At 47.2% G+C, this 26,317-nt stretch overlaps 1 protein-coding gene and 1 long non-coding RNA gene across 2 annotated transcripts; one reads left to right on the top strand and one right to left on the bottom strand.

Annotated features, from left to right (window-relative positions):
• Nucleotides 1–4,732: 4,732 nt before the first annotated feature.
• LOC119896598 (suppressor of cytokine signaling 7-like) lies at nt 4,733–24,326 on the bottom strand. Its single transcript, XM_038710085.1, is given in 12 exon segments — nt 4,733–8,447; nt 9,081–9,223; nt 11,217–11,352; nt 11,688–11,816; nt 13,227–13,395; nt 13,485–13,624; nt 15,590–15,727; nt 15,847–15,951; nt 21,437–21,498; nt 22,173–22,390; nt 22,392–23,138; nt 23,140–24,326. Coding segments are annotated over 11 exon segments (2,730 nt in total). The 5' UTR covers nt 23,905–24,326; the 3' UTR covers nt 4,733–8,447; nt 9,081–9,102.
• A 524-nt stretch (nt 24,327–24,850) lies between these two features.
• LOC119896600 lies at nt 24,851–25,896 on the top strand. The gene is made up of 3 exons (XR_005443252.1): nt 24,851–25,049; nt 25,338–25,632; nt 25,767–25,896. It is a non-coding gene; the product is annotated as an uncharacterized LOC119896600 (long non-coding RNA).
• The last annotated feature ends 421 nt before the right edge of the window (nt 25,897–26,317 follow it).

The following is a 26,317-nucleotide window of genomic DNA, read 5'->3' as shown; positions in this document are numbered from 1 at the left end:
CCACTTCAGGCCTCAAACACAGATTGGCGAGCTTCTTTGACCAAACAAACAATGACCAGAACCCCCGACTTTGACCCGGAAGACCGGGGTTCGTGTCCCGTGTGAAACAAAAAGGCAACATTAAATATTTTATTGAAGTTACTCGAGTTACGTAAGTTAACTGACGTACGTAGTTATTTTAACCATGATCTCTTCCTAACCTTAACCAAGTATTTTTTGTGCTTAAGGGCCCGTGTCCACCAAAGCGTTTTTTTCCTGAGGCCAGCGTCTTTTTTCACTTCACTGCAATGGGAGCGCAGCGTTTTTTCAACCTGGTGAAAACGGCAGCAGTGTGACGAGGCGCTGAGCGTTGTTCAACTTTGGGAAAAACCACAGACTGCATAAAGAAATGGACGTAGTCATGGTGACATCACCCATTGGTTTATGGACCGCCGTTTTGAAGCCGATAGGGCGCCGCCATGTTGAGTTTTTGCAACCAGGAGGTGACGAGACGGTGGAGCTAACAGCTGCGTGCGGAGCTAGCTAGCTAGCTTAGCGAGGTGCGTCTGTAGTTCACGTTAACGTCATTTTAACAGGGCTGATTACTTTGTGTAGCGAACAACAGGCTTAAACTAAATGTGCCTCCCCTGCTTCCTGGTCTCTGTTCCTCTAAATGGGACCATAATTTACTAAATGAACATCATGCTGTGTTGAAGAAGACTTGAAACTAGCGACTGAGACCATAAACTCATCAGGAAAGTGTTTACTGAGGGAATAAATCAGCTGAGAAGCAGAAACATTTTCTTTCTAATGGTGCTGGACTTCTTTTTGCAACCAGAAGAGTCGCCCCCTGCTGGCCGTTCAATACAATGCAGGTTTAAGGGACTTCTGTTCGCATCAGATCGCTGACCAGAAAAAACACAGCACTCGTCACTTTTTACTCAGCCGTCCAACCACAGTGCAGGAGGGCGGGACAAACACCACGCCGAGCCATCTCAGAAACAATGTGCCTTCTCGCCGAGGTGTTTCCTCGCACGCAAAATCTGATGGACCCACGTACGGCGAGTCCGTCCCCTCGCTCCACATGTTTCAGCCTTCTCTTCATGCAGAGCATACGTACTTTGCAGTATTTTTATATTCAGTAAAATCACGTAGCCTACTTGCAGCACATCACCTCCACGGAAACTATGCATCATAGCAACCAAAGGGTCTCGAAAAACCGCTGCGCCTCCAAAGCGCATGCTCACGTCTCCTCTGCCAGTAGGAAGTAACTTGACGAACACTGCGCGCATGACACGACTGTGTGGGCACGCAGTTACGCACTTTCCTTCAACACAGAGTGGTAACAAGCAGGGTCCTATGAGGTCACCGAGGTCCAGACCTCCGTAATTATATGTATGTATGTAAAAATAAAATCATTTATATAAAAACCATTGATAACACGATCAATTTAAATGAAGGCCATGCGGGCGCAGCTGATTACACTGCCTCTCATTTCAACTTGAAAAACTGTTCCAGCGTCCACACTTGGGGAAACACATGAAGAACATGAAAACCTTGTGCGCGCAATAACTGAGCACCGCTGCAAAACCTTTTTTAAATATGCGCATTTACGCACAGCAGCAAAATATTTAAACTGACACGCGACAGGATCAGTCAGAATCTGACTCCAGAAGGTGTCACACAAAGTCCAGGTTCGTAAAGTGAAACTGGAGTAAAGCAGCCGTCCTCCTGATCCATCCAGAGCTCCATCAGAGCGTCTCAATTATTTCAGAAACTAAAATGTTGAATTCTGTTTCCTCTGTCCTGTCAAGTTTACACCTACAGTTTTTAGTTTTGCTGCATAAATGTTCCAGGTTATTTGCTTTACAGCGCCGATGGAAACGTTTAAAATGACTGACGCTCTCTAATCATGAAAGTAAACGTTAAAGAAAACACTCATGCATCAACACAATAAAGAAATCACCTGGAGAGTTAAAAGGACCAGTAGCCTAGAGGTGGGATGAATCTGAGAATATCATTAGTTGGGTTGAGTGCGGCTGGATGTTCTGTGCGAACATGATTATTCAGATATTGTCAGAGCCACATCGCACCAGTGTAGCTCCGATAATCGTGATAAAACAGTGCAAACAGCTGTATTAGGCTGTAACATCAAGAGCATCCTCTGCATTCAGCACTAACCTGCTGAGTTTAATGTCAGATAGAAACAATAGAGCCCATTATGTGGTCTGCACATGTAATTTGCACACTTTACGGCGCCGTACAGACACAAAACAGTCCAACAGAGCCCAATGTCCCCCCAAGTCCTGAACCCTCACAGACTTTACTGACGTCACCTGGTAAGTGACTGAGGCTGTAACATAACCGTAAAGTCGTCCGCAAAGTCTGAGGGTTCAGGGCTTAGGGGGGACCTTGGGATTGGGCCAGGGTTTCATTAATCCTGACGGAGACTGAGACCTGCTCAGCGGACTCTTGGGTCACGGGTTCATCAGAACTTGTTCAGACTCCTGTCAAAGCCCTGAGGTCCGATCAGAAGCTCCTCCATGTTCCTAGATTCAGGTTAAAAAATAAAAAGATGTCCGAGCCGTTCAGGCTCTCTGCAATAATTTACTTACTCAAATAAGAGCTGCAGAAACACCGACCTCTATTCTTTAGCTTACAATTTGAGTTTTGACACTTTGACCTTTCTGCTGTCTTTGCTTTGTGTATTTGTTCGTGTATCCTGATTGATTATGGTTGTTTTAAAAAGTTGCTGTAGAGATAAATTTGAACTCTTCATCGTGCTTTTAATCAAACCCAATGTTTCACTTATTATTCCTCCTGCAGCATCAACATTACCACATATTAAAAACTGAGATTGTATATACTATCAGACAAGACCTGTTTTAACTCAACTGAAGAAAGTTTTGTTTTGGTATTTTATTAATTCATGAAAAAAAGAATCCACGTGGAAGCCGATCTGTAGGGGAGACCGGGGCCAGATGTAACTTGAAACTCATCTCTGACTCGCGTTCAAAACTTTCTGCACATTCACCTTTTCCACAGATCGAGAGAAAAGGTGAAATATTAAGAGACTGACGTCATCGTTTAATGGGCAGTTTGCTCCCTAAAACAAAATGAAATGTTAAAGTTTTTATGTCTCTGAAGAACACTTTGTTTATGCTGCAAACATTATTTTAGATACTTTTTTAAAATCTGTATACAAACTTTTATCAGTCTTTGTGTTTTACCTTCGTCCGGCTTTTATCTTGTGCTCTAAAGGAGGTTTCACGCCCGTCGCCGGCTTTGTGTGTAAACGTTGCTACAGCAGAACAGATATTGCAAATGTAATTGCAGAATGACGCAGACGTCAACACTCAATTATAAACGCTCTTGACAGCGTGACTACGCAGAACGCTACCGCACAGACTGGACGAAGTATAAACTGGCCTTTAGAAAGAGCGTGCCGTGGAAACATCGTGGCGGCGTTTATTACAGTAACTACAGGCTGTCAGATCACAGAGCGACAAAATGACATTCTGTGATCGATCATTTTACTGTGATCAAATTCAGCAGGATCTCTCTGACACCATTAACTCACCTGTAGAGGCAGCAGACTCACCTGTAATCCACCTGCACAGGTAACATGAATAATATTGTCTGAACAGCAGCGTCGTCGACACAAGGGGGCTTTTCCAGAAGTGGTCAGGCGACATTATGACGACAATAGAGAGCCTAAGTCCCTCCCCTTCCAGTGGACCACCATGGGACCTTGATCGATAAAATACTGTACGGTAGTCAACGGCGAGGGACAACAAATATTTTTATCCCGTTTGAATTGTGCCCTGAATTACACACATGATGTTTGTCAATTTAAGTGTCAAGAAAGTCACAATTTGTTGTAAAACTGTTGAGGTATCAGACTGTGAAAATACATAATTACAAAGACCACAAACCCAAAAGTCGCGTGTGTGACGTCAATGACTCAAGCTAACGTTACTGAAGCTAACGACAAAAAACTTAGATGAGAGGATGATGTTATAAAAGGACAGAGTCGTTGGATTAAACACATCAGGTGAGATATATTTCTACGTGGAACACAGCTGAGTTATCTAGCTAGCAGCAAGAAGGCAACGAACGTTAGCTAACATTACCGCACTAACATGTTGCCGTATACTGTGTGAGACGAGATGTAGTTCGTTGAACGGGTTTCACACAAAACGACATGTAACTTTACTGATTTATGACAAACTGCGACTTTCTTGACTTTCAAAAATTATTGTTTAAAATTGACAAACATGTGTGTAACTCAGGGCTCAATTCTAACAGGATAAAAAGATAAGTTGTCTCTCACCGTTGACTAGCGTACATATTTTTCCCGAAATAAGGTCCCATGGGCCGGAAGCTGAAGCGAGTGACTCTGGCTCTCTATCCCATCTGCCTCATCGTGTTAGCATGGTGAGGTCAGCAGCTAGTTTAGCCTCACAGAGCTGCTAGCATGCTGCTAAACCTGCCTCCAGACATGAGAGAGCCTGGTGTGATGAAGCTCTGGCAACTAAGACTGGTTATGGTTTGAAATTGTTCAATATCAGAGCAAATACTGTAAAACTGTAAAAGCAGAGTCCCAAACAGACGCCTACCCATAAACGCAGGTCTCAATTAGAAGCCTGGTCTGGTTTATAGAAGCTCTCTGGATGCATAAAAAACCCTTTGAAGCCCAGCAGGGTCGCCTGCCAATCAAAAAGTAAAAGACAGTAAACATTGCAAACACACATTAGCCCCGCCCACACTGTTTATTAACAGCTGACTGCACAAAAACCACAGCTCTGCACCGAAGACGACAGGTTACTGCTCCACCGTTCAGTCCATCTCAGCAGGTGTCCAGTCCTTCAGTGTGCTGCATTCAATGACCCCAACCCCCCCCACTGTTTTGACATCATGGAAGTGTCCCGGCTCCAGTGTTCCCAGTCTCTGCTGGGCCAGAACTTACTCAGAACCAGCGCCTGAATAAATCAGTCCATCGAGGAAACGTTCAGTAGTCGTCACATTAGCTGCTTCTTTTGTTCATTTTTTGGTAATGTCGCCACAGCAGCCTGCGGCCGGTCGCCTCTGGGATCCCGACTTCCTCACCAGTGTGGAGGATTGTTTTTACAGTAACTGGTGGAACATGAACATCACAGGGTTCTTCCTGCTGCACATTCACCCTGATGATGTTCCTGCTCTACTTTGGAAAAAACGTTGACAAAAACTAGACACGAATCAGTTCTGTGCTGCTTTAGATTCAAAGAGGGAACGAGAGACTACAAGTTAGAGTTCTGCAAGAGACCCGAACCCGGCTGAACCAGCATCTTTAGGACCCGAACCCTACGCCGAGACCGGAAGCTGTATTTTAGTTTTATACCATTATAGGGCGGTGCGTTGAAGTTGTCTGATGTTGGAAGAATCGTGTAGACGGGCCTGAAGATCTCGGAAAAACTCAGACCATCACATCTGACCAGGAACTCAATCTTTAAGTGCCTAAAATACTGCGTCCTCCAGCATAATGGAGCAACGACCAGTTAGCAGCTTACAAGAAGCTAACACATGCCGAGAAACTTAAACAATTTCCCAGCAGTGTTAGCTAACGTTAGCTGATGTAAAACTACTCGGTCCTTCTTGCTTTTGCTGGGGCAAGTTATCGCTACCGTTGGCTAATGCTAACTAGCAAGAACATCAAGTTGGGAGTCAAGCTGTGATCTTGATGATCCTCCTCCCTGATCAATGACATTTCATCAGCAGGAGTCACATGATGCTCTCTCTTTGAGGCTCTACTGATGGTTTGGGTCGGGTCTGCTAACAGAACTCTAATAAAAAGGTATCAGACAGAAACATTCTTAGCATCTGATAAATAACCTCAACATAAGCTCACAGTAACTCTGTTAACATGTCAAGTATGCAGCGTTTAAAGACACTCCGGTGTGGACCGGTACGGCAGATAAAAAGGTCCAACAAGCACCAACCTGATCAAACCCAAGTGAACAATGAGGACATTAAATTAAAACGGTTCACTGAGTTGAGAACAAAGTTCATTCTTGACTTCAGAAGCAGCAGTTTCTCACCTCGAGGTCCGTTCAGTCCTGGATTCAGAGTTTGGCCAGTTGTCGTGTGAATTTAGATGTTCACGTTTTGTTTTTTCAGAGCACTTCAGGTACAATTCATCGCAGGGCTGGGCAATAAAACAATAATGATGCTTACTGCAATTTAATTTTCCTCAATAATCAATATAATAAATGTTTAATATATCGTCAATAAATATTTGGTTTCATTCATTTGAATCACAAACAAATTAGCACTTTCTATTAATATATTTATTTTGTTGAGGAAAAGGGACTGAAAAAAGACTTTCTAATCATATTTGTTGAAAAGATTTTATCATAATAGTTTTGAATGTTCTACCTCTGACTTGTGGAGTGATCCTCTGTTTGGCGTCAACATTCTGACCATAAAGAAAAGTTTAATCACATAATTAACCATCTGGTTTCTTCAATTTTCAGTCAGGAGCAAAAATCTGCCTTTAAACTTGAAAGGAATAAAGACTTGACATTTATCGTGATAATTACCGATGTCAAAAGATGTGAAATGTTTTTATCGTGACAACATTTTTGGCCCAGCCCTAAGGACGATCTCGAGGTTTAACACCAAGCTGCAGGGAGTTTCATCCAAAGACTTGTTGTTAGAGCAGAGCAGCTACTAAACGGACCTCGTGGTGAGATTACTTGGTGTTTACCTGCTGTTCCCAATCTCAGCTTTCAAGCCAAAGTCCTTAAAGTGCTCAGAAAAGAATCTACAGGCCACGACTACTTTGTGTTGGGGGTTCGATCCCCGGCTCCTCAGGTCCACATGTCCTCGGTCAGGACTCTGATCTCCAACCTGCCCCCGATGGCGGTCCAGCAGCCAGCAGCTCGCTGCCATCGGTGTCGGTGTGTGGGTGAGTTTAACCAGGCAGCTCTGTCTGCCGAGGAAGATGGTTTGACCCATTGGAAAGCTCCAGAACTGCCACTAAATGGACCTGGAGGTGAGATCCAACACTCTGGAGTCCAACAGCACTTTCTGAAGTTGCTAAATCTGAAAATGGCTCCCAGGGATTTTGAGTTTTCAGCTGGGAGACGTTTAGATTCAGGGAGCTGTAGGGCCGAACAGGTTAATCCAAATGTTGTCGAGTATTGTTGCAGAGACGTGCTGGGCTGCACATCATATTCTACAGAGTTAAGAAAACATCTGTTTGGTATCAATCACCTCAAGAATCTCACTGCCATCAGTTTAATATGTTTTTCTATCAAATTTAGATGAAATCATAATTTCCGTCAAATTAATCTCAATCTAGATCGTTCAGCCCCAGGCAGCTCTGCCACGGAACAGCATGGCTTTGTGAAAAATCACCAGCGTGGTTCAGCCCACATCCTGCTGCGTACAACCAGAATAACCAGGCGTGTTTTTACCCAGGGTTCTCTGGGAGCTGACGTGGAGCAGATTAGATTAGTCCGGTTGAAGGTCAGACCTCATCACCAGCGTTTAAATCCCAAAATCAGTGTATTCACTCGCAGAGGGGAAGGAAACGCGCTCGCAGGCTTTGTGTCCGGCCCAACTCAGAGACCAATAACAAGACAGCGCCAAGCTCTGATTGGACGGAGAGCCGGAGAGTCCAACATGGAAGAAAACAAAGGTAGGATAAAATCAATAACAGCTGGACCTGGTTGAAGATACTCGAAGACGTTTCGTCCTTCATCTCAGCGGCTTCCTCCCGGATGAGGGACGAAACGTCTTCCTTGGATAACTATGACCTCACGCTTAATACACTTAGCATCACGTTAGCCACCGAGCTAACACACTTCTGGAGCCGCTAACATCTTCCCAGCTGGCTAGCACGTTAGCTCTCCAGCTACAGTAGTTCTAACTAGCAGCGCCAACTTCTCAAAGACGTGTGGCTGCTGCTCTCCGGTGCGATCCGGCCTTCAGGTTTAACAATGACGCCGCCTCCGAGCTCGTTCACTTCACCTGTGCGAGCGAATAAACTTCCTCCTGGTAGGTTTTGTTAGCACGGTTGAAAGCTCCAGTAAGAGTTTGAGTTGGTCGTCCTGTAGATTAAACTGAGTATAAAGACATCTGAAGTGAAATCTCTTCATGTTCAGCTGGAAGTTGAAGGATCCCAGAGGCGACACGACGTGTCCCCGCTAACATGGCGGTTAGCGAGGACGCTAACCGCCATGTCACGTTTCCCTTAGTCCGGCTGCTCAGTGATGACATCAAAAGAGAGGCGGAGTCTCCACATCCCCATGTACCTCCCCCAAGCCAATCAGAGTGCTCAGAGGAAGGTGGATCATCTGAAACCCGCCCGGATTCAGGACTGAGCGCAGGGAGCTGATTGGCTGAGTCCAGTTTGAGTGTTTGAACGTCCTTCAGCGACCGAGTGTCCAAAAGAACCGAAGAAAAAAACTGAGAAAAGAAAATAACTGGAGGGAAGAAAGAAAGAAAGGAAGTTTATTAATCATTATTATTGATCCAAAGATCAACATGAGCCTGCCTGACTTCGTGTCTGCGGCTCTCAGCTGCGAGCTCATTGGTTCCTCCTGAAGACGTAAATCTTTAAACACATTTCAAGTTCCTCAAATAGCTGCTCAGACTAACAGGGGGAGGTAGAGCATCTGCTGGGGCCTCCACCAGCCGGACGGATGGAGGCACCGCGCTACCTGAGGGCCTCCAGTTGTGCCACCAGGTGCGCTCAGGTGACTTCCCTTGGTTTTTGCGCGACCTCCAGCCGGCTTCGTGCAGCACGGAAGGCCAACAGAAACACGGTTTACTTTTTAAACTTGTTTCAACATCACACCATAAACTCACACTGATCAATATTTATTACCCGCGTCACAAACGTGACATCACTTCCTGTCTCAGGGCTAAATCGGTGACCATAAAGCCACAGGATGTAACGTGTTCATCAGTTAGCTTTAGAAGCTGCACAGCGCCAGGCTAGCTGTTTCCCCCTGTTTCCAGTCTTTATGCTAAGCTAAGCTAACACCCACCCTGACTCCAAACTCCACCGAGAAACTCCTGAATTAGTTAGTAAATGGCGGCGGCGGCGGACTCACGTTGTCCTCTCAGGCTCCAGTGCTACGTTTGAGGCTGGACCCCCGGCTGGCTGCTGGGCTCCGGCCCCCTCTCCTTCAGGGACGGGTGGATCTCCTCCTCGGGGTCGTAGTAATAAAACTTCCTCAGGTAGGAGATCAGAGGCCTGCAGAGAGAGCGACAGCGTGTGAAACACAGCGTGTGGTGGAAGCAGGGCTGCACCACGTTATCAAACCCTGTCTGTGACAAACACAGATAAACTGATCAGTAATGTGATTGGTGGTTCGCTGTGCATGCAGAGCCTGTTTACATGAACCCTAACACCTATTTCCAGGAAAAGAAATATTGATAAAAGCACTCCCATGCTTTACAGGCCACAGCTTGAGAACAGAACATCCTACAGGGCTGATCTTCTTTTGTTCGCCGAGACGAGACGAATCCAGACAAATCATGGAAGTCTCTGTAGCTCCTACGGGTCGCCAGCAGAGGCCAATAAAGACCGCCAAAGCAAACTCTTCTTCTGTACTTCAATCTGACGACAGAAATGAAACTTAGAGCTCGCCAGTCGGTCTCTGTTGACACAAGGCGCCGCTGTTTTTGGAAGGAAAACAACTAGAACAGCGAAAATCGATTCCGTCCCCTCTATCGGGTCAGTCCGTTTCCAGCAGCGTGTATCCTGTAGCTCAGTAACGAAGTTATTTTCATGGAGAGTTTTCCTTTTGTATCAAGCAGAAAAAACGTCAGGTGTTTTTGTCACCTGCAGAACTACAGACATTCCCATCAGCCTCAGCTGTGTTTACGCTAATGTTAGCATGCTAACAGGCTAAACTAACACTGACATGTTAAACTGAGTCTGTGCCCAAAAATCTGCCGACTAAGATTTTGTCTTGGCTGCGTCTTTACCTGTGTGCATTTTCCCTAAAACTCACTGGTGGAAAAAGGCGACAGCCAATCAGAAGCACAGAAGGGGCGCTGGATTTATACTCCTGCAGTGACTCGACGCTAGGGGTGGGCGATATTACGATATTTGATCGTGGACGATTAAAATGTCTCCATGATCTGCCTTTTCAGGAGATCGTTACTATGGCGCTACAGTGAACAATCTATCAGTTTTAGTTCTGTGGCTCAAACACGCAGCTGACAGCAGCTCTGTTAGCTGCCTCGCTGCCTGACCGCGGCTAACTAGCTGCTGGTATATAATTAGCTCAGTTAGCCTCGTGGTCATAGCTGTCTCAGGCCGGACTGAGAGCTCGGAGCACCTGGGGAGTGTTTTGTGTTTAACGTGACACCTGTTACTCAAGCACTAGAGGTTTTCAGGCCAGGATAATGTCAGCGAGCGGCGCCCCAGAACGGGAGCGAGTGTGCGTGCAACAAACCTGCGCTCAGCAGCCTCCCAGTATACATGAATGGGACCGACCAACAGGGAATATAGTGCTGCGGTGATTTACAGGTTTTGTTGACGGACAGATACATTTACTTTTTGCTAAACCGCTAACTGTATCTGTAGCTAGTTAGCTCGGTTAGCCGCGATGCTAGCTGTCCTTTATTAGACGAGTCAGCCCCGGGGTGCAAAAAACCACCGCGGTCTTGTATTCCCTGTCGTCAAAATTGGCCTCTGTGGGTTTCGGAGGCTGTCGCAGTGTCTAAGCACTGAGAGCTGAACCAGTCCACAGTCTACATGACGGGGTGGGGGGGGGTGTAACGCACCGTCAAGCTATTGGCTACAGTAAACACCAATCACTATCTGCAACAAGCCCCTCCCCGTCTTTGTGTTTTTAAACATGCAGAAGCAAACAGCACTTTAATGGGAAAATGAAATCACAAAATGTCTGTGATGGTGCTAAAGGTGCTGCGAAACCAAATGAAAAATGTATATTAAAATCTCTGAAAAAGGACAAACTGATTCTTTGTTGTGTGAATGAATCATTAGGCTGCACTGTGCATGATTAATAAAGTAGTGTTATTTTTCTCTTTTAAACCAGTAACAAAATATTCTTGATTCTTTGGCCCTCCGCTAAAATAATAACTGTGCAGCTCTTCTAGCCCAAATGTTACCGACTGATTGGACCAAACTCTGGCAGTGAACTCACTGCTGTCACTAATGTCCTGATAATGTTTCATCATCCAACATGAGTCTACGTGCACCGGCGTGTACTCACGTGGGCAGCGGCAGCTCCTGGATGTGGTCTATTCGGACCAGCTGTCTGATGCAGAAGCGACAGAGATGCTGCAGAGATTTAACGCTGCTGAACCTGGAGACCGGGTACAGGAGCTGGACAGGGGTCGGGGGCAGACCTGGACCACACATGAACGCAGGTAGAAAGCAGAAAAAAAACTTTAAACTTGTGCTTCCTCACAAGAACAGAAGAAGGAGGAAGTGAACCTTTGTCAGAATAAAACCAAACAGACGAGTTTCTGAGAAACCCGACTTCCACGAGGACGGTTCTCGTCTTTTAGAACATTTACCTATTTTTAGTTTTACATTTAATTAATAAAAACATTGATCAAATGATTTTCAGTTCGGTTTGATTTTTAAATGATTTGTTCTGAGCTTTCAGGCACACACAGGTAAAAACAGGTGGAGGCAGACAGACAGGTGGAGCCAGACAGGGGTAGACATGGTTGGTTACCGGGGACTCTGGAGCGCAGGAAGTAGAGGAACTTCCCGTTCTTGGAGTGCATGATAGCTCGTTCAATGAACTCCACCACAGAGTGACAGCGATCCTCAAACTTAGGGTGACACCAGAGGCTGAACGTACCTGCAGGAGGAGACAGAGGAGACGGTTAACATGTCAAACAGCTTTCAGTGTTCACAAGCTGTTATACAAGCTGCACGCTCACTACTTTACACTGTTATACAAGCTGCACTGTTATACAAGCTGCACGCTCACTACTTTACACTGTTATACAAGCTGTACTCTCACTACTTTACACTGTTATACAAGCTGTACGCTCACTACTTTACACTGTTATACAAGCTGCACTGTTATACAAGCTGCACGCTCACTACTTTACACTGTTATACAAGCTGTACTCTCACTACTTTACACTGTTATACAAGCTGTACGCTCACTACTTTACACTGTTATACAAGCTGCACGCTCACTACTTTACACTGTTATACAAGCTGCACTGTTATACAAGCTGCGCGCTCACTACTTTACACTGTTATACAAGCTGCACTGTTATACAAGCTGCGCGCTCACTACTATACACTGTTATACAAGCTGCACGCTCACTACTTTACACTGTTATACAAGCTGCACGCTCACTACTTTACACTGTTATACAAGCTGCACGCTCACTACTTTACGCTGTTATACAAGCTGCACGCTCACTACTTTACGCTGTTATACAAGCTGCACGCTCACTACTTTACGCTGTTATACAAGCTGCACGCTCACTACGTTACACTGTTATACAAGCTGCGCGCTCACTACTTTACACTGTTATACAAGCTGCACGCTCACTACTATACACTGTTATACAAGCTGCGCGCTCACTACTATACACTGTTATACAAGCTGCACGCTCACTACTATACACTGTTATACAAGCTGCACGCTCACTACTATACACTGTTATACAAGCTGCACGCTCACTACTTTACACTGTTATACAAGCTGCACGCTCACTACTTTACACCGTTATACAAGCTGCACGCTCACTACTTTACACCGTTATACAAGCTGCACGCTCACTACTTTACACCGTTATACAAGCTGCACGCTCACTACTTTACACCGTTATACAAGCTGCACGCTCACTACTTTACACCGTTATACAAGCTGTACGCTCACTACTTTACACTGTTATACAAGCTGCACGCTCACTACTTTACACCGTTATACAAGCTGCACGCTCACTACTTTACACCGTTATACAAGCTGTACGCTCACTACTTTACACTGTTATACAAGCTGCACGTTCACTACTTTACACTGTTATACAAGCTGTACGCTCACTACTTTACACTGTTATACAAGCTGCACGCTCACTACTTTACACTGTTATACAAGCTGCACGCTCACTACTTTACACTGTAGCAAAGTGTCATTTCTTCAGTGTTGAAACATGAAAAGATAGAATCAGATATTCACAACAATGTGAGGGGTGGACTCACTTTTGAGAGATACTGTATGGGACACAGGAAGTGATGCGTGTGTTACCTCTGTAGTGCTCCATGCGTGTGTGGTGTGTGACCCCCTGCGACCTGAAGCTCAGACTCAGAATGTACCGCGGGTCAGAACTGTCCCGGACCAGAAACGACCCGTCCGGTTTCCCCTTCAGTTTCATCTCAGCATCCTCCCAGTTCATCGGGCCCCAGTACCAACCACACTGAAACACACACACACACACAGGTGAGCTCTGCACCCTCAGCAATAAATCGAGTTCATCCAAAGTGTCTGTGGCCCCGGGGCCTGTACCTTCTCCAGCTCTCTGAGGCTGGTGGCGAAGCTGCCGGCGTCGGGTCGCCCAAGGGGGCAGCGGGGGACAAGTCGGGGCGGGGGGTGCTGCCCGTCGGGACGCAGAGGGACCGGCCTTGGTAATCCTCGCAAGAAGGTGTCTGAACACACAGGAAGCGGCGGTTAGTCCGACACTTACCTGCAGGGCCACACCTGAAACCTGGAACCTGGAACCTGGAACTTGTGTGTGTCAGTGTGTGTGTGTCTCAGTGTGTGTGTCAGTGTGTGTGTGTCTCAGTGTGTGTGTCAGTGTGTGTGTGTGTGTGTCTCAGTGTGTGTGTGTGTGTGTGTCTCAGTGTGTGTGTGTGTGTGTGTGTCTCAGTGTGTGTGTGTGTGTGTGTGTCTCAGTGTGTGTGTGTGTGTGTGTGTGTGTGTGTGTGTGTGTGTGTCTCAGTGTGTGTGTCTCAGTGTGTGTGTCTCAGTGTGTGTGTGTGTGTCTCAGTGTGTTTGTCAGTGTGTGTGTGTCTCAGTGTGTGTGTCTCAGTGTGTGTGTGTGTCAGTGTGTGTGTCTCAGTGTGTGTGTGTCAGTGTGTGTGTGTCTCAGTGTGTGTGTGTCTCTGTGTGTGTGTGTGTGTGTCTCAGTGTGTGTGTGTCTCTGTGTGTGTGTGTGTGTGTCTCAGTGTGTGTGTCTGTGTGTGTGTCTCAGTGTGTGTGTGTCTCAGTGTGTGTGTGTCTCTGTGTGTGTGTGTGTGTGTCTCAGTGTGTGTGTGTCTCTGTGTGTGTGTGTGTGTGTCTCAGTGTGTGTGTCAGTGTGTGTGTGTCTCAGTGTGTGTGTGTCTCAGTGTGTGTGTCTCTGTGTGTGTGTGTGTCTCAGTGTGTGTGTCAGTGTGTGTGTGTCTCAGTGGGTGTGTGTGTGTGTCTCAGTGTGTCTCAGTGTGTGTGTGTGTCTCAGTGTGTGTGTGTGTGTGTGTGTCTCTGTGTGTGTGTGTCTCTGTGTGTGTGTGTGTGTGTGTGTCTCAGTGTGTGTGTCTCAGTGTGTGTGTGTGTGTGTGTGTGTGTCTCAGTGTGTGTCTCAGTGTGTCTCAGTGTGTCTCAGTGTGTGTGTGTGTGTGTGTGTGTCTCAGTGTGTGTGTGTCAGTGTGTCTCAGTGTGTCTCAGTGTGTGTGTGTGTGTGTGTGTGTCTCAGTGTGTGTCTCAGTGTGTGTGTGTGTCAGTGTGTGTGTCTCAGTGTGTGTGTGTGTCAGTGTGTGTGTCTCAGTGTGTGTGTGTCAGTGTATGTGTGTGTCTCAGTGTGTATGTGTGTGTCTCAGTGTGTGTGTGTCTCAGTGTGTGTGTGTGTGTGTGTGTCTCAGTGTGTATGTGTGTGTCTCAGTGTGTGTGTGTGTCTCAGTGTGTGTGTGTGTCTCAGTGTGTGTGTCTCAGTGTGTGTGTGTGTCAGTGTGTGTGTCTCAGTGTGTGTGTGTCTCAGTGTGTGTGTGTGTGTCTCAGTGTGTGTGTGTCTCAGTGTGTGTGTGTGTCTCAGTGTGTGTGTGTCAGTGTGTGTGTCTCAGTGTGTGTGTGTGTCTCAGTGTGTATGTGTGTGTCTCAGTGTGTGTGTGTGTCTCAGTGTGTGTGTCAGTGTGTGTGTGTCTCAGTGTGTGTGTCTCAGTGTGTGTGTGTGTCTCAGTGTGTGTGTCTCAGTGTGTGTGTGTCAGTGTGTGTGTGTCAGTGTGTGTGTGTCTCAGTGTGTGTGTCTCAGTGTGTGTGTGTCTCAGTGTGTGTGTGTGTGTCTCAGTGTGTGTGTGTCTCAGTGTGTGTGTGTGTCTCAGTGTGTGTGTCTCAGTGTGTGTGTGTGTCTCAGTGTGTGTGTGTCAGTGTGTGTGTGTGTCTCAGTGTGTGTGTGTCAGTGTGTGTGTGTGTCTCAGTGTGTATGTGTGTGTCTCAGTGTGTGTGTGTCAGTGTGTGTGTGTGTCTCAGTGTGTATGTGTGTGTCTCAGTGTGTGTGTGTGTGTCTCAGTGTGTATGTGTGTGTCTCAGTGTGTGTGTGTGTGTCTCAGTGTGTGTGTGTGTCTCAGTGTGTGTGTCTCAGTGTGTGTGTGTGTCTCAGTGTGTGTGTGTGTGTCTCAGTGTGTGTGTCTCAGTGTCACCGTTGAGGCTCAGGCTGTGCTGGATGGTGCTGAGGGAGGTGGGCAGGACCAGCGGCCGGGGGGGCAGGGACTGCATGGAGGCCCCCACGCTGCGCTCCATGAAGGGACCCTGCTGCTGAGGAGGAACCCCGAAATCATCTGGAGACCAAGAAGAGACAGAAAGACGTGAAGCTTTCACCTGAGTGACACACCTGCAGGGGGCGGGGTCAGGAGACAGGAAGTGACAACACAAAGAAGAAGAAGAAGGAGAAAAGTACCGAGCAGGCTGAGGCTCCGTCTGGGCGGGGGGGGAGGGGTCGGGGGGTGAATAGAGTTCCCCCCCCTCCGAGAAATATCCACATCAACCAGAGACACCGTCTCACCTGGACACACACAGGCAGGTGTTAGCAGAGAAGAAGAAGTGTTAGTGTTCAGACGCACAAGAAGAAGAAATACAGAGGAAGAAGAAACGGCAGTGTTCCCGGTCGCCACGCCTCTGTCATGTGATTGGTCTATTTCTGCTGTTTAACCGTGGTCGCCATGACAACAGATAAAAAACTGTAAAATGAGGAAGGAGCTCAGCAGTAACACACACTGTACTACAGCACTACTACTGTACTACCACTGTACTACTACAGCACTACTACTGTACTACTACTGTACTACTACAGCACTACCACTGTACTACTACTGTACTACCACTGTACTACTACAGCACTACCACTGTTCTACTACAGCACTACTACAGCACTACCACTGTACTACTACTGTACTACCACTGTACTACTACTGTACTACTACTGTACTACTACAGCACTACCACTGTTCTACTACAGCACTACTACTGTACTACTACTGTACTACCACTGTACTACTACAGCACTACCACTGTTCTACTACAGCACTACTACTGTACTACCACTGTACTACCACTGTACTACTACAGCACTACCACTGTACTACAGCACTACCACTGTACTACTACTGTACTACTACTGTACTACAGCACTACTACAGCACTACCACTGTACTACTACTGTACTACCACTGTACTACTACAGCACTACTACAGCACTACCACTGTACTACTACAGCACTACCACTGTACTACTACTGTACTACCACTGTACTACTACAGCACTACTACTGTACTACTACAGCACTACTACTGTACTACTACTGTACTACTACAGCACTACCACTGTACTACTACTGTACTACCACTGTACTACTACAGCACTACCACTGTTCTACTACAGCACTACTACAGCACTACCACTGTACTACTACTGTACTACCACTGTACTACTACTGTACTACCACTGTACTACTACTGTACTACTACTGTTCTACTACAGCACTACCACTGTACTACCACTGTACTACTACAGCACTACCACTGTACTACTACAGCACTACTACTGTACTACTACAGCACTACTACTGTACTACTACTGTACTACCACTGTACTACTACAGCACTACCACTGTACTACTACAGCACTACTACAGTACTACCACTGTACTACTACTGTACTACCACTGTACTACTACTGTACTACCACTGTAAAACCACTGTACTACTACAGCACTACCACTGTACTACCACTGTACTACTACAGCACTACCACTGTACTACTACAGTACTACCACTGTACTACTACAGTACTACTACAGCACTACTACAGCACTACTACAGCACTACCACTGTACTACTACAGTACTACCACTGTACTACTACAGCACTACTACAGCACTACCACTGTACTACTACAGCACTACCACTGTACTACTACAGCACTACCACTGTACTACCACTGTACTACTACAGCACTACCACTGTACTACTACAGCACTACCACTGTACTACTACAGCACTACCACTGTACTACCACTGTACTACCACTGTACTACCACTGTACTACCACTGTACTACTACAGCACTACCACTGTACTACTACAGCACTACCACTGTACTACTACAGCACTACTACAGCACTACCACTGTACTACTACTGTACTACCACTGTACTACTACAGCACTACCACTGTACTACTACAGTACTACTACAGTACTACCACTGTACTACTACAGCACTACCACTTTACTACTACAGCACTACCACTGTACTACTACAGCACTACCACTTTACTACTACAGCACTACCACTTTACTACTACAGCACTACTACAGCACTACCACTGTACTTCTACAGCACTACCACTGTACTACTACTGTACTACTACAGCACTACTACAGCACTACTGATGTACTACTACTGTACTACTACAGCACTACCACTGTACTTCTACAGCACTACCACTGTACTACTACTGTGCTACTACAGCACTACGACAGCAATACCACTGTACTACCACAGCACTACCACTGTACTACTACAGCACTACCACTTTACTACTACAGCACTACCACTGTACTACTACTGTACTACTACAGCACTACTACAGCACTACCACTGTACTACTACAGCACTACCACTGTACTACCACTGTACTACTACAGGACTACCACTGTACTACTACTGCACTACTACTGTACTACCACTGTACTTCTACAGCACTACCACTGTACTACTACAGCACTACCACTTTACTACTACTGTACTACTACAGCACTACTGATGTACTACTACTGTACTACTACAGCACTACCACTGTACTACTACAGCACTACTACAGCACTACCACTGTACTACTACAGCACTACCACAGCACTACCACTGTACTACCACTGTACTACTACAGCACTACCACTGTACTACTACTGCACTACTACTGTACTACTACTGCACTACTGTACTACTACTGCACTACTACTGTACTACTACAGCACTACCACAGCACTACCACAGCACTACTACTGTACTACTACTGCACTACTACTGTACTACCACTGTACTACTACAGCACTACCACTGTACTTCTACAGCACTACCACTGTACTTCTACAGCACTACCACTGTATTACTACAGCACTACTACTGTACTACCACTGTACTACTACAGCACTACCACTGTACTACTACAGCACTACTACAGCACTACCACTGTACTTCTACAGCACTACCACTGTACTACTACAGCACTACCACTTTACTACTACAGCACTACTACAGCACTACCACTGTACTTCTACAGCACTACCACTGTACTACTACAGCACTACTACTGTACTACTACTGTACTACTACAGCACTACCACAGCAATACCACTGTACTACCACTGTACTACCACTGTACTACCACAACACTACCACAGCACTACCACTGTACTACTACAGGACTACCACTGTACTACTACTACAGGACTACCACTGTACTACTACTACAGGACTACCACTGTACTACTACTACAGGACTACTACAGCACTACCACTGTACTACTACAGCACTACTACAGCACTACTACTGTATTTCTACAGCACTACCACTGTACTACTACAGCACTACTACAGCACTACCACTGTATTTCTACAGCACTACCACTGTACTACTACAGCACTACCACTGTACTTCTACAGCACTACCACTGTACTACTACAGCACTACCACTTTACTACTACAGCACTACTACAGCACTACCACTGTACTACTACAGCACTACCACTTTACTACTACAGCACTACTACAGCACTACTACTGTACTACTACTGTACTACTACAGCACTACTACAGCACTACTGAACTACTACAGCACTACCACTGTACTTCTACAGCACTACCACTGTACTACTACAGCACTACTACTGTACTACTACTGTACTACTACAGCACTACTGATGTACTACTACTGTGCTACTACAGCACTACCACAGCAATACCACTGTACTACCACTGTACTACCACAGCACTACCACAGCACTACCACTGTACTACTACAGCACTAGTACTGTACTACTAAAGCACTACCACTGTACTACTACAGCACTACCACAGCACTACCACTGTACTACTACAGGACTACCACTGTACTACTACTACAGGACTACCACTGTACTACTACTACAGGACTACCACTGTACTACTACTACAGGACTACCACTGTACTACTACTACAGGACTACTACAGCACTACCACTGTACTACTACAGCACTACTACTGTATTTCTACAGCACTACCACTGTACTACTACAGCACTACCACTGTACTTCTACAGCACTACCACTGTACTACTACAGCACTACTACAGCACTACCACTGTATTTCTACAGCACTACCACTGTACTACTACAGCACTACCACTGTATTTCTACAGCACTACCACTGTATTTCTACAGCACTACCACTGTACTTCTACAGCACTACCACTGTACTTCTACAGCACTACCACTTTACTACTACAGCACTACTACAGCACTACCACTGTATTTCTACAGCACTACCACTTTACTACTACAGCACTACTACAGCACTACCACTGTACTACTACAGCACTACCACTGTACTACTACTGTACTACCACTGTACTACTACTGTACTACTACAGCACTACTACAGCACTACTACTGTACTACTACAGCACTACCACTGTACTACTACAGCACTACCACTGTACTACTACTGTACTACTACTGCACTACTACTGTACTACCACTGTACTACTACAGCACTACCACTTTACTACTACAGCACTACTACAGCACTACCACTGTACTACTACAGCACTACCACTGTACTACTACTGTACTACCACTGTACTACTACTGTACTACTACAGCACTACTACAGCACTACTACTGTACTACTACAGCACTACCACTGTACTACTACAGCACTACCACTGTACTACTACTGTACTACTACTGCACTACTACTGTACTACCACTGTACTACTACAGCACTACCACTTTACTACTACAGCACTACTACAGCACTACCACAGCACTACCACTGTACTTCTACAGCACTACTATTGTACTACTACTGTACTACTACAGCACTACTACAGCACTACTGATGTACTACTACTGTACTACTACAGCACTACCACTGTACTTCTACAGCACTACCACTGTACTACTACTGTGCTACTACAGGACTACCACTGTACTACTACAGGACTACTACAGCACTACCACTGTACTACTACAGCACTACCACTGTACTACTACAGCACTACCACTGTACTACTACAGGACTACCACTGTACTACTACACCACTACCACTGTACTACTACACCACTACCACTGTACTACTACACCACTACCACTGTACTACTACACCACTACCACTGTACTACTACAGCACTACTACAGCACTACCACTGTATTTCTACAGCACTACCACTGTACTACTACAGCACTACTACAGCACTACCACTGTATTTCTACAGCACTACCACTGTACTACTACAGGACTACCACTGTACTACTACAGGACTACCACTGTACTACTACACCACTACCACTGTACTACCACTGTACTACTACAGCACTACTACTGTACTACCACAGCACTACTACTGTACTACTACAGGACTACCACTGTACTACTACAGGACTACCACTGTACTACTACTGCACTACTACAGCACTACCACAGCACTACCACTGTACTACTACAGGACTACCACTGTACTACTACAGGACTACCACTGTACTACTACTGCACTACCACTGTACTACTACAGCACTACTACAGCACTGCCACTGTACTACTACAGCACTACTACAGGTGTTTCCATCCAAACGTGCTTTCAGGTGGATTTAACTCTGATATCTCAGCAGCACTGAAGCTGCTGTGTTCCTTAAAACACCTGAGAGACAAAGTCAGGTAAAAATACCTCACCTGGTGTCTCACACACAAACACACACACACACACACACACACACACACGAGCTCTTACCGGTGAAAGCAGGAGTGAAGGGCACCGGAGAGAAGGCACTGTGAGGTCTGGACACCTGCAGCCTGGAGACAAACACAGGATCACAGACGTTACCTGAGAGGCAGCGTCACCTGACACCTGCTGCACCTGAGCCAATCACAGCGCCTCTAACTGACACCTTAACACGGTGAAACTCTGACAGGCTTCAGGCCTCACACCTGCTCACATCCGCCGCTTCAGGAACAACTCACCTGATGAGTCATGAAGAAATAATGTCAGTGTTCCCCAAGTTCTGACCTACAGGCACTGCATAGACAAGATTCCCTAAGTTATGACCTATAGGCGCCGCTTCGAGATTGTTCCCTATGTTATGACCTACAGGCTTCGCATCAAGAATGTTCCCTGATTCTGACCTACAATCAAATGTACGTCTCTTTCGATAAAAGTTTCTGCCGCATGAGTAAAGCTAACGTTATTAAAATAATACAACTTTAAGAATAAATAAAAAGGTTAAAACTTTTACATTAAAATGAATCAACTCAAACAAAAACAGCTGAACATTTAAATCATTGTTCTGCAGCAACGTGGTCCGGTCAGCTGAGCGACTTCAATGAGGGAACATTCACAACCAGAACCAGTGAACCGGTCCTTTAAGGTGTTCCTGTTATTTTGTCCACCCCCTGTTGTTGTTAGAGCTGGATTTATCTCAGCATCCAATCGATCAACAGAATGTTAATAATCGATGAGGGGCTCCTACCTGCTGCTGTCCTGGTCCGTGTTGCTGCAGGTGGACCCCCACACGTCCAGCAGACTCCCCCCGGACGAGGTGGACGACGCCAGGGACGGCCTCTTGTCCAGCAGCCCCCCCGACCCCCCGCTGGAACTCTTGGTTCTGAACAGCTTGCTGAGCCGGACCTTCAGGGACCCGGCCTTCCTCGACTTCCCTCGCGGCGTCTTCTCCCCCCTCCCTCCCCCCTCCCGCCTCCCCCTCGAGGACCACCAAGGGGGAGGCGCACCGGCCGGCTCCTCCCGAGGCCACGCCAAGTTTGGGGGTGGTGGCCCGGCTCTGGGGCTGGGAGCGGGACTGGTGCTGGTGCGGGGGACGGGGACTCGGGTCGGGGGTGGAGGACGGGAGAGGGTCGGGGGACAGCTGGAGACTGCAAGGGGTCGCTGCAGCCTGAGGGGCCGGGGGGTACGGGCAGGGGCTGGTGCCGCTGGCGACGGGGGGGAGGGACACCGCGGCACCGAGGACCGCCAGTGAGGACCGGCAGTTCTGGTCGGTGCAGACCCCGGCCTCCTCCGCCAGTCTGTGGACCTGCCGCATCAGACCACTCAGAGTCCCGCTGGAGAACACCGCTCCCGCCCCCCCACTGACTCCCCCCACCCTCTCCCCTTTCTCAGCGTCCCCCATGTCCACTACATCCTGGTCCCCTGCCTCCCCCAACCTTCCCACCTCTTCAGAACCCAGACCTTCCAGAACCAGCAGGGCATCGCTGGTCTCACTCGGGTCCTCGCCGGGCCCCCCCGTCCCCGAGGACAGAACGCTGTGACAAGAGCAGCGAGGGAGGGGGAGCACCATCTCACCGCCTCCTCCCTCCCTCCCCTCACCCAGCTGACCCAGCCTCCGGGCCAGAGCCAGAACCGGGTCCTCCCCTCCGGCGGAGCAGTTCTTCCTGGGTTCCAGCAGGCCCAGACGCAGGGCTTGGTCCAGCAGGCCCGGGGGGCCATTTAGCCAGTCGGTCTGTCAGAAGGCGATGTCGGTGGCACAGGACTGACCCGGACTCAGAGTCCAGAACCGGGACACCCTGCTGGGGAGTTTGGGATCCGTCAGACCCCCTGGACAGCGTGAGGACCGGATGCCACTGGAGGAGCTGCGACTGCTGCGGCTGCAGGTTCTCCTCTGCAGAGGGGATGCAGTTAGAGTTCTGGTCCTTCCCGCCCCCAGGGCCGGCTGTTGTGCTACCGGGACCGGTACCTGGTCCAGAGTCCAGCTGCTGTCTCTGTCTCTCCGTTTCCTCCTGGAGGAAGCCGGGCGGCTGCTCCAGTCCGCACTCCAGGATCCGGTCCCCGGATCGGAGCAGGTTCTGAAACACCATCAGCTGCGCCCTCGAACCGTGCCCGCCCGAGCCGTGCGGCCCCGGGTAGTCCACAAAGCGCTGGGCCGCTACGGCAAAGTCCTCCGGCGGCGGCGGGGACAGCGGCGCCTCGGAGCCCGGCGGGGCCTGCGTCAGCAGCAGCCCGCCGTCCAGCTCTCCTTTCCCGGGCAGCGGGGAGCTGTAGTGCGGGGAGGCCGAGCCGAGGCCTCCTGCGGGGCTGCCGGGGTCCACATCGAACCCGCCGCTCCGGTGACCCAGCACCGATTTCACGGGCCCGAACCCGCCGCTCCCGGACCTCAGGTCGTCGGGCTCGTCCAGCCGGTCGTACTCCGCCGCGGACACGAGCCGCATCAGGACGAAGTCCGGAGACATTTCTTGTTGCGCGTCATTCATCACGGCAGGCTAACGTTAGCTCGCGCTGCTAATCGGGCTCTTACATAACGGCTATATAAATAAACAGCGGAGCTAACGGCGGCTAGCTGCTGCATCCTCCCGGTAACCGGGCACCGACCGACAGCCGCTGGAGGTCCGGACCGGTTCGGTAAGGGCTCCGCTGAACGCTGCTAACGACGTGAAAACACGAAAAGACATGAGAGACCGGGCCGGTAACGTTAGCTCGCCGTTAGCCTCCTACCGACTCATCCTCCCGGGAGGCGGCGCGCGGAGGCATCAGTGATCGATCAGCTGATTGATAAACGGAGGCTCGGCTCTCTTTGAACGACGGACCCCGAAACCGAAAGCTCCATCCGACACTTCCCGGTAACGGAGAGCCTCCGTCACTACCGGAGGTCTCTCTACCGCCCCCCTCTCTCTCTCTCTGCGCGTGCACGTGTAGCCGCTCTAATCAATAATCTTATTATAACAGTTTACATCAACAAATATCGATTAATCTGCTGAGCAATTTCTCAAACAAATATTTTATTTTATTTTTTATTTGATCAAATTCTTGAATTTGTGACTTTTTATTATTTCATTAATGTTTCGTGTTTTTCTTTGTAAAGCTTTGAATTTATCTTCTTATTGAACTGTGAAACCTTCAGCTGAGAAAATGACAAATATAAATAAATAAATACATTCTGGTTAAGATACGTCAGTTTCTTCTTCGGGTGTCCTCGGGTCAACTGAACTCGATCAAAACGTCACTTCCGGTACGGAACTCATCGCTGTGAGCAGGTTCGACCCCGCGCGGAGAGACGCTGCTCTGAGATCAGCTGCTGGGGACTGAATGACTTCTCGATCAAAAACAGAATTAATTTATTAAAATGTATTTTTATATTTTCGATACGTTTTTTACGGCATTAATAACCAGGCTGATCGATCCTCTGCTCTGATTGGCTGATGCTCTCCCCGTCACAGGACCGCTTGTCCCCTAAATCTGCCTTTATTGATCCGTTTATGATCAGAAGTTCCTCATCTGGCAGATTCAGGAACAAAAAAGATCAATAAAATCAAAGGTAGTCTGGTTCTTTAAACTCTTCACCTGCTCACGTGATCCGTTAGGACAGCGCCGACAAACACAATGTTTCAACAGAAACAAGGTTTTGTATTTTATTACATTTCTATTAAAAACATGTATTCTTTCAAAAGTATTTGTTGTACTTTCTTAAATTCTTTGTAATATTTTACATTTGTTATTTTGGTTTGAACCAATAAAAAGAAAACAAATCAAGGTAACGTTGCTGAGCTTTAAGTTGTTATCAGATCAGCAACATGTGAACAGGATATCTGCAGAGAACTCTGATAACACCTCTAACCTCACTTCCTGCGCTCTTCTGTCTCCTCAGTTCTCTTGTATTAGTTGCACTAATCGTGAACTCTTCCTCCAGGTGTTTACCCCGCTGATGCTGCACGAGCTCACAGCTCTCAGTACGTGTTGATCCTCAGGTGTTAGTCTCTCTGGATTAAAGCGTCTGTCGGGTGACTAAATGTAAAATAATCTGTGTCTCAGTCTGAAGTGATTTCTGAACCTTCTGTTTGCAGTTCAATAATTTAGTTTCCCTAAATCATAATTTGTTTTTCCCATTTCTAAAAAGAATGAATGTGAAACAGGAACATCTGAGCCGGGTCGCTCAGTGTAAACTGACCCGTGTGAAGGCTGCTGCAGGATCTTAATTAGTCCAGGTGGTTTTTAATGATATTCATCTTTAAAAGGGGACAAGTGTCTGACAACATTTAGTTTCTGCACTTTTGTTCACTTTTCCAGCTGCAGCAGGTAAATAAAACCTGTTAATCGTAATGTTTCTCATTCTTTAAAGAGCCAATAACAGCAGAACAGATCTACCAGGGGGACGGCGTCCTGAGGCCCAGAAAGAGTTCCTGTTGTTGTTCAAGACACTAACTCAGTTTAAAGGCCGACAGAACTGAGGAGCAGCAGCGCCCCCTGCAGGATGTGGTGTAACAGCAGCGGTACTTCACACGTGCAGGTGTTTGGACCGAGTCTGGATCAGTCCAGTCCGGAGGAGCAGCAGCACCTGAACACACCTGAGAAACATTTTGTGTTTGTGGTCAGAAGAAGCAGCAGAGCGTTCAGTACAATATAGACTTTATTAGTTCACTAAAGTTGAATATGAAATAAAAAGCAGATTGGCTTTAAATGATTCACAATTCAGTAATAATCTTGTTGCCAGGATCATCATGTCAACAGGAAGTACGGCTGCCGCACCTCTACAAAATAAAAGCCCTCCGAGGCTGCAAACACTTCACTTTCTGCTCAAAGAAAATTATTTGTGAACTTTTATTTCCCAAATCAGAAAACTTCCACTCCTGTTTTTTTATTATTCATTTATTTAAATCTGAGGAAGTCGTT

Source organism: Micropterus salmoides, unplaced genomic scaffold (assembly GCF_014851395.1).
Source record: "Micropterus salmoides isolate LMB-PRFRI ecotype aquatic unplaced genomic scaffold, ASM1485139v1 Ms_hic_scaffold_10, whole genome shotgun sequence".
Taxonomy (NCBI): domain Eukaryota; kingdom Metazoa; phylum Chordata; class Actinopteri; order Centrarchiformes; family Centrarchidae; genus Micropterus; species Micropterus salmoides.
The sequence above is the reverse complement of the archived record's forward strand: the minus strand, read 5'-3'. Positions and strand labels throughout refer to the sequence as shown.